Here is a 9,726-nt window from a genome sequence, read left to right as displayed (position 1 = left end):
TCCACTCCGGGAGCGGGGGTAGCTTTAGCTGAAAATAGAGGAGTTGGGAAACACCCGCTCCACAGATCCTTGTTTTTGTTGGAGCGGGCGGACTACTGAACAGGGCCTAAGTCTTTTTAGAAATTTCAATGCGGACTAAATATAAGTCTTTTTAGAAATTTCAATGCGGACTAGATACGGATGTGTGAATTGGTTCTCTCCAAACAGAACAGAAAGGCTGGATGGTTACTCACTTTAGATACGCAGTGTACCAAAGTCACCTGACGTTTCAGTTCCCCTCGCCATTAAACAAAGCATCCAAGCGGAGGCTGAGAAAAGTAATCGTTCCTCATTTCCATAATCCAATACTGAAGCCAGGCAATGGCACGCCAATTGCATTATTACACGTACATATCATACAGGCTACCGCCTAACCAACCCGAGCACAATTGACATTACTCCACCGGAACTCGTAACCAGTATGCCAGTATACACAAGAATGAAATCCACAAGGACACATATCGGCGAGAAAAATTAAGAGAACAAATCGTTCCTCCAGACCAAGATGGTCTTTCATTGAGGCCTGTAGTAGTTGCTCTGGTGATGAGGAGGGTACGCGCCTGGGGCACTGTACGGTGCTTGTGGATACGGCCCTGGTTGCTGCGGCTGTGGCTGCTGCCCATTGTAGTACGGCCCGCGCCACCCGGGATACGCCGGTTGGCCATAGTCATGGCCAGGAGGTGGCTGATGCTGCTGCGGGTGCTGCTGGTACTGACCAGGGTGTGCTGCGCCATATGGAGGTTGCTGCGGCGGTGCACCATAGGTGGGGTATGGCTGTGAGTACGGAGGTCTTGACTCTGGTTGGGAGTAAACTGGCCTCGGGTCACCCCCAGGTGGAGCACCGTACGAGGACTGAGCATGAGGAGCATGTGGCGGTGGTGATGGACTGTGCTGATCCGGTGGAACGGAAGAGCTCCTCGGCGTGTTAGTGTTGTGGCTGGAAGATGACAAGTTGAAACCTGCTAACTTTCTTTGCACATCCTCGATCATTTCACGGCATTGGATGTTTCGCGTCATTATGAAGTCACTGCACTGCTGTTGTATCTTGCCGGTTGCATCCTGCCAAGGATCAAAAGTATCATCATCAGTAGTTCTACCAACAGGAGTCATCACCATTTATATTATCATTGGAGGAAAAAAAATGCAGTCACACAAACCTGTAAAGACACGTAAAAATTTAGGCCGTCATTCATGTTCTTCTTAATTGCCTGGTATTTAGCAACAGCTGCAGCAATTTGCTTGTAACATCTCTCACGAGCAACTGAAAAGTTATGTTCCACAAATCAGGACAATAATTGGTTGATTGAAAAGCATCTTGTATTACAGGCCTATAAACAAAAAAAAAGCACACATAAATACTGCACATAAAGAACTCGGTTTCAAAGCTGCATAGAAGTGTCAACAAAGATCGTACTTGAACTTAAGATAGGAGTAAACAGAAGTGGTATCCATTGAAGGAACTTTACTAACAATGATGCACGGAAGGGAAAAATGTGCATACAAGCAAATACCTAGCCTGCCACTTTAAGTACATAAGTGGTCAAAGGGAGAACATAATCATACGAATAGCTAAGATTAAAAATTGCTGAAACTGCCACAGATATGACCGAAACAATAGCTATCCAATCCAATTGTACAAGGAATATAAATGGAGAAATCATTCCCAAATCATTTGCTGGTACAACTGTACAACAGTAAGTACATTCAAGATTGTATCATCACAGATAGGATGACGCGTCTTAAGTCACAAGTGCTGGATATCTACCATCCATTGACGGAGAAATTTAAAGGGTTACCTTTGTAATCATCTAGATTGAATACAGCAGCAAACTGCGCATTTTGTTCCTGTGGGAGGATCCAAACACAAGTAGTGTTAGACACAGGAAGAAAGAAAGGCAAATGTAGCATTGTCAATTGTTTGAAATGATTTTTAGGGTCTTGCTTTCTTTGCCAATATTGGTGGCAAATCATTGATGTTTCTAAATATTGGATGCAAATCGTTAATGCTTCTACACCTTCTCTTAATATATACACACACCATCAATGGGATATATCTAAGTAAAAACATTAGCAGAAAGAATGTCTGCACCAAACTACCAGAACAAAATTTGTCCCAAAGTAGACTAAACAAAGTCTTTATCAGGAATTGGGGCTTTACCTGTATTTGCAATAATAATTGTTCCTGTGCTACAATGTTATCAGCAATTTCAGCACAGATAGGATCGTACTTCGCAATCTCCTTCCTAAAAAGATCATCATGTGCTCCAACACCAGCCATCAACTTCGGGAGTATATCATCCTAGCATAAAATGAATGAATGCCCCAAATCTCAGTACACAAAATCAATGTAGAGTTGTAGACAACATCACAGACATGTTAAATACGTATACTACTATTTTTGTCAATATCAAATTCAGTTATGCAAGGACCACCAAACTTGAAAAGCGAGGCACAACACCTCCCTGAAATCTCGACAGGTTGAGGTGGAAGTTAACAAGAGTGCAAAGCAGAAAATGAATTGTTCCAGCATGAGTAGCAAACTAAAAGCAAGGTTCTCATTAAAGGTTATCACAAATTAGTATTAGCATAGCACTCCCATGAACATAATATCTCATACATAAGCACGACTCGCCCACTACGATGATAACTGGAAAATTGCTTGCGATTGATTCAATTACCAGACTCCGTCGGGGCAGTAACAAGTGAAAGGTACACTTAAGACGCTAGCTTCTTAAATTGCCTAAAATACTACTCCCTCCGTCCCATAATATAAGAACGTCTTTGACACGTGTCAAAAACATTCTTATATTATGGGACGGAGGGAGTAGGTGCAAATGTAAAACATGAATGTTTCACATGTATGTAGCATACATGGAACAATTAGGATTCAACTTGAAGAAGGATTGCATACGGATTCTTGCGACTACTGTAGTTGACAGCTAGAATATTCACATGAAAAATAATAATTTTGCAGGCCATCACCAAGATCAGGCACCCAATGTTCGCTACTATAGTATTTGCAAGACGGTTAGCAAACAAAATACAGCACCAGAAGATTACTAGGGTGGCATTCTAGAGCTCAGACTTGATGGTCATGAATGTGGAGATAAAAATAAGCCTCACAACAGGAATGGACTGTACCTTTCTCTTCATTTCCTTGAGATGGTCTTCAAGGCCTGCCCTTTGTGCACCAAGAGATTCCAGTTGCCTCTGTGTCGACACATCAATTAGTTTTACCAAGCTTAAAGAAACAAGTCAAGCCTGCTACATGTTCGCCAGCTAACAAAAATAGGTGCATTACCAAGCTTTGTTTAAGGGCTCCAACGATAGCATCTTCATTCCCATCCAAGGACATGATAGGCCTTGAAATACTTGGTAGTGCAGACTCTATCTGCAGACATATAAAATCATCTTTTAAGTTTTAACTAACTAAGAGGTGAAGAAGAACTCGGTAGTGACGAATAATAGGGTGCAGTTCATTGTGAAGTAGATCAAGAAAGTTTCTAAATCTTAAGAATAATTTTAGTTCGATATAGTGTTAAACTCTTACCGGTCTTCTATCAAGAATAGACATCAAGGGGTAGCTCTCCTTCACATCTCGTTCGATCAAAGCATCACTCGCAGCCGCTTTTTTAAGATTACCAGCAAAAAGATTCAATCGGTCTTGAATGTTCTTTGTTAGGGTGCTTGATTGAGGCCTAGTCCAACGACTTCCGAATTGCGTCCGGAATTGAGCATCTTCACTGGCCTCCTTCTGCAGCATCTCTTCAGTCTGAACAAGCAACTCCTGATTGACCCTATTCAAATCTCTAAGCTGCTGCAACTCAGCTTCCAAGCCAGCAGGGCCACCGCTTATCTGCACAGCCTCAAGATCTTCCTTCAGATCTGCAGGTATGCTGACATTACCTTCCAATGATAGAATAGAATCAGGCAAGTCCATTTCCTTCAGCCTAACTCTAGTGATCTCACTAGATTGCTGAAGTTTCTCTGCCTGGGTCCGAATGATATCATCTACCATCTCTGTGTACTTAGAAAGGGCCTTCATGCTGCCATCAGGCACAAGTGATGAAAAAAGCCTTTCATTGCTAGCATCTAGAACTTCAGCCAAAGAAGTAGATTTTACAAGGGAAGCTGCAGGCAGAGCTCCCAAAGTACCCGCCTCTGGAACCCGCATCAGATAAACACTATTGTTCTCCTTCATGGCCCTCTCCAAGTTGGTTTTCATGTTACTCTCCAGCTTATTAACAGAATCCAGAAGTGGCACAGCACCTCCCTTAGCTGCCTTCTTGGCATCAGCCAAGGCGTTCATTCCAATTCTTAGACGCGCAATTTCCTGAGCAATTTCTTCTTGCTGATGAAGGTCCAATGAAAACCTATAGCAAGCATCAGCATAGAATTGAGCTGCCTTGAGCTGGACATGAGAAACCCATGTCCTGTCGAAGTGCTGACTAAGAGGAGGTGCACAGAGAGCTGCATAAGCTTCTTCGTAGAATACGCCCACCTGAAAGCACAACAAGTAAGGCAGACGGCACATTTGAAATCAAAGTTACAGAAATGTGAAGGAATGTGGTGTCATGAAGTTGAGCTAACTGTAAAGCATCAACATGCAAATTCTGCCAAAACAAGCAAATCTAGCAGGACTAGATTAAGAAAAATCTCTACTGCAAATATGAGACAAAGGAAAGCAGGGAAATCGATCATACATGATTGTCTTCATCAAAATGTGTTGTAAAACAAATGACTTAACCACGGCAAGAGTTATCAGGTTCGTCATAATATCAGGATAAACATACTGCACTAACATGGTGTTCAGCATAGTAGAACTCAATAACTGTCAACACTTGACTAGACAAATTCCCCAAACTACATCATATCAATAGTGTTCAAATTCACTTATGGCTGCTAATTATAGTGTGTTTGTATAAACAAGCGCAAAGGTAACAACCCTAGCTGCCTATTAGTTTTAATTAGACTCATGAATACCCTGAGATAATCACAAGGTCATAGAACAGTAGGCACAGACCTGGCGCGCCACCTTGGAGCATAGCGCGGGCGGCTTCCCACCAGCTATGACCTTCTCGAAGAAGCACTCCTGCGCCTGCGCGAGCATGAGTTTCTCGAGCATCGCCGCGCAGTCGGGCGTGACATCGACGGTGGTGGCCCCAGCGGCGACGGCCTTGGCAGCGACCCCACTCTCCCTGAGCCAGGCGAAGGCCCCCGCGGCGCTCTGGAAGGCGCCGCAGGCGGTCCTGATCCCGACGTCGGTGGTGCGATCGGCGGCGAGCGCGATCTGCGAGTAGACGGCGCCGAGGTTGAAGAGCACGGCGGCCTTCTCGAGGTGGACGGAGGGCAGGCTGACCTTCTTGTTGGTCTTGAAGGCGTCGTGCCAGGTGAAGGAGAGGGAGTGGACGTGGGCGCGGTCGGGGGAGATGGGGAAGCGGGGCTCGACGAGGGCGAGCGCACGGGCGTAGGCCAGGAGCGCGGCGCGGCGCTGCTCGAGGGAGGAGGAGTCCGGGAGGGAGGGGCTCTCGACGGCCGTGGCGCGGAGGTCGCGCACGGCGCAGAGGTCGTCGTCGGCGGTGGCCGCGTCGCGCTCCGAGTAGGCGGAGGCGATGTACTGGCGGAGCGGGCGGTAGAGGTCGATGGCCGTGGCCTTCTTCTCGTGGATCGCCAGCATGACGTTGGCCGCCATCGGGGCGCGGTGGCCGGAGGGGGGGAAGGGAGGAGGAGGGGATCGGGGTCAGGGGTTGGGGGTAATTGCTTCGAGGTGAAGAAATTTGGGGGCAGTTGGAAGTTGTCGCGTTGGAGAGACTAGACTAGAGATTGCGGCCGGGGCCCGGTGAGCGGAGAGATACTTCGCCGCGTTGGGGACTCACGAGAGGATGACGGAGTGGGACACGCGACGCTGTCTGGGTCGGAACGAGCTTAACGCGATCTCTCAAGCTGGCCACCACAGCCCACAGCCCCACACGGTCGGTCGACTTGTGTGCTAGCCTAGGAGTAGTAGGAAAAGAAAAGAAAAAAGGTTGTGTTTCTTTATATAATTTAGAAAAGAAGTGTGTTTTTTTAACACAGTATATAGAGCACGCCTAACACTATGAGCATTTCCGTGAGACTGGGAAAATTGACGAAGCCGTCACAGATGCCTTCGTAGTCAACGCGAACATCTTCTTCCACTGAATGCACATCGTCGAAAGACCTGAAATAAATACAGAAAAATGCAAGCACCGATGTCAAGTCGATGACTTAAACCCTAGTGAGTTGAGAGTATCATTGTTCTCTGGCCGTCCAACCACAAAATGTGTGGTTCGCCACAATCTCTCTGGTCAGTCGAGTTATGTGCTAGTTGTGGTAAGAAAAAAATATCTCTTTTATAATGTATTTTTTACGACCATTTCCTTCTTTATTCATTAAAAAGGTATAAGAGATTTGTTTGACTATTAACGAAAACCCAAATGAAAACCATTACAACAAGCCCACAACAGGGCAGCAGCAACACACACGCCAACCCCAAGGCCACGCATCAGACGAGCCGACAACTCCATCACCCGAGCAACCCAAAGCCGACAACCTACAACCAAAACCGAAGCCGCCACTCGGGCATCCACGCCGACCCGAAGGTCGCACACCAGACGAGCCGAGGGCTCCATCACCCTAGCAACCTGAAATCGACAATCTACAACCAAAACGAAGCCGCCGGTCCGGCATCCACGCCCCATCAACCTGGCGTATTATAGGTTACGTATTCAATCCTTGGGGGGTGGTGACTTCATATCATGGCATTTTGAAAAGAATGGATTATTCTCTGTGAAAAGTGCGTACAACCTGGCGTTAAAGCTTAAAGATCGAAAAGATAATTTGAGGCAATCGAGTACTGCTATTAATGAAGAAGGAGGCTCCGGGGTATCATATGAAAGGCCAGCATCCCACAAAATATTAGAATTTGGTTGAAGTGCAATGTTTAACAACCTCGCGGTTAAGGTTAATAGAGTTATGCATCATCAAGCTACCAGTCGTGTGTGCTCTATTTGTGGGATTGAGGATGAAAGTACTTATCATGCTCTTGTGACTTGTCCTAATGCTCTTGCTTTTTGTTGCGCATTGAGGGACGCATGGAATTTTCTGAGGGAAGATGTTTTCAAATTTTCTATCTCGAACTCGTTGATTAGTTTATTAGACCAGCTGAGCTCAACTCAGTGGGAGCATATCCTCTTTCTTTTCTAGAGAGCTTAGCATTTGAGAAATGATATTATTTTCTTAAAAGGAAAAGAATATGTCACCGATCCGCTTGGTCTTCCTTTACGCCATGTCATCCTATTGCTGAGGTGGTCTCTAATAACAAGAAAAGGAGGTGGTGGCTGGGTTTAGGTCAATTACCATCATTTTGAGGAACCAATAGGTGTGGTTGTCGCCCTTTGCTGGACATATCAAGATCAATGTGACACCAGTTTTGTGAAGGGTTTGAGTGCAGGAAGCATTGGTGTGGTGGCTAGGAACTCTTCTGGAGACATTGTTATCTCGTCTTGGGACTTTATTGGGTTGTGTTATGGAGTGGAAGAAGTGGAGCTTCAGATGTGCCTAGCTGAACTTTATATAGGTATCTCTCTTCACATGCCTATTTTTTGACACTTAATGCATATTTCTGGCTTTTTTTCTTGCAAATGAAAGTCTTGACAGATCCCGCTCAATGACCTGAAAAACAAAGCGTTTGGCATCCTCAAGCTTCTGAATAGTTTCTAGTTAGCTAAAACCAATAGGCATGCCAATATGATGTCGCGTAAGATTGCAAAATATAGTGGTGTGGCAATGTTCTTCTTAATAGTTTCCGCTATCCATGTGGTTTGCTGTAACGATCGATTGTAATAACATTTTAATAATTAATAGTCCTATATGGGAAGATGTTTTAAAACATCAAGTACCTCTCCTATAAAATTGAGCAAGTAATAATTTTTCCCAAATTCTTCCCTGTGCACGCACACCATCTAGATGAAATGGAGGTTGGTCTTGCATGCATGCATGTGTTAATCTTTTTTGTTTTCTAGTGCATGTGGTTGTTGTCATTAAATGCGTTCACACTGATTACCTCATTTCGAAAAGGACAGATCCACGTACATTCATTTCGAAGTTTTACATTTTAAAAAGTCATATCTTTCAAACCACGTGTTAGAATTCAGATCCGTTTTCACTGCTGAACTCTTGCGACGAGATCTTTGAAACTAGATCCCGCATGGGTATATTTCAACGAATTTTTTTCAATGCCAAGTTTGGTGCTATATGGTGCAACTTTAATACTGTATTGTGCAACTTTAGTACTACATCGTGCAACTTTTTCCAAAACTAATTTTTGGATATGCATGATTCAACTTTCTATGAGACTGCAATCTAGCAACCATGACAACTTTAGTGTGCAACTAGTCTACTGTCCCGACCAACTACCTAATAGTCGATGTGCAACCCTCCTTCGTACTTATGGATGTGTAATTTTCCACTGTTGGCACACCCTAACCCCACCTTCCCCTGCGAGTGATGTGTGCAACTTAGTCTATTGTTCAAGCCAAACTGCCTATTGATACGTCTTCAACGTATCTACTTTTTTCACGCTTTTTCTCTTGTTTTGGACTCTAATTTGCATGATTTGAATGAAACTAACCCTGGACTGACGCTGTTTTTAGCAGAACTACCATGGTGTTGTTTTTTATGCAGAAATAAAAGTTCTCGAAATGGAATGAAACTTTGCGAGGATTTTTTATATCAATAATGAGATTTTCTGGAGCCAAGACCTGCAGGAGAGGGGCACCTGGGTGGGCACAACCCACCAGGGCGCGCCCCCTCTCCTGGCGCGCCCAGGTGGGTCGTACCCACCTGGTGTCCCTGCAGACAACCCCCTGATACTATAAAATCACATATTTTCAGAAAAAATGGGGGAGAAAGAATTATCGCGATCCACGAGACAGAGTCGTCGCCAATGTAACACCCCAGATTCGATGCGCCAGGTGTCTTCCAGCTATTCGTCGTTGTTGCCATATCATTTGCTTGCGTGTTGCATTTTGTCATGTCATCATCTGCATTTCTTCTGCATGTTTTTCAAAACTTGCATCCGTTCGGGTTCCGTTGGTTCTCTCCGTTGTCCGCTCTGAGCACAGACACACTCGCACGCGCCCGTCGCACCTCTCAGACCTTGTTTCGTGAGCGGGAGAAAAACGTTCTAAGAATGGGCCGAGATTTACTGAGTGGCCTTGGTATATCACCGACAGACCGCCCGTCAAATTTCGTTCCATTTGGAGGTCGTTTGATCCCCCACCGGTTAACCGTGTAACCCCGAAAGCCCCTTCCCTTTGCAGCCCACCACCCCTCCAAACAGCCTACCTAGCCCATCTAAACCCCCTCCATGCTCTCCGCCGTTCGATCACGATCGTATGGGCGAAAACCGCACCTCATTTGTACTCTCCTAGCTCCCTCTACCTATAAAAACACCCCCTCCCCCGAAATTTCGGATCAAATTCACCCCTAACCCTAGCTCCACCCTCCTCTGCGCCGCCGGACATGTTCGGACGACGCTGGACACGTCCAGCGCCGCCGCCCCGATGAATACGTAGCGGGCACGTGGCCCTCCGCCACCTCCCACCGCCGCCGGCCTGCGGGGCCCAAGTCGGGCCCGCGCGGCCTGCCCGCCGCCGCCGCTCGCCC

General features: G+C 45.8%; 1 protein-coding gene across 1 annotated transcript; it reads right to left on the bottom strand.

The window, feature by feature from the left end:
* Window positions 1-309: 309 nt before the first annotated feature.
* LOC119334147 (vacuolar-sorting protein BRO1-like) lies at window positions 310-5,802 on the bottom strand. The gene is made up of 8 exons (XM_037606776.1): window positions 5,063-5,802; window positions 3,590-4,540; window positions 3,341-3,430; window positions 3,181-3,249; window positions 2,198-2,338; window positions 1,836-1,884; window positions 1,197-1,300; window positions 310-1,098 (listed from the first exon to the last, which is right to left on the bottom strand). The coding sequence occupies exons 1-8, from the start codon at window positions 5,729-5,731 to the stop codon at window positions 553-555; spliced, it is 2,619 nt and encodes an 872-aa protein (XP_037462673.1). The 5' UTR covers window positions 5,732-5,802; the 3' UTR covers window positions 310-552.
* Window positions 5,803-9,726: the final 3,924 nt, after the last annotated feature.

Source organism: Triticum dicoccoides, chromosome 1B (genome assembly GCF_002162155.2).
Source record: "Triticum dicoccoides isolate Atlit2015 ecotype Zavitan chromosome 1B, WEW_v2.0, whole genome shotgun sequence".
In the NCBI taxonomy this organism is placed as follows: domain Eukaryota; kingdom Viridiplantae; phylum Streptophyta; class Magnoliopsida; order Poales; family Poaceae; genus Triticum; species Triticum dicoccoides.
The sequence above is the reverse complement of the archived record's forward strand: the minus strand, read 5'-3'. Positions and strand labels throughout refer to the sequence as shown.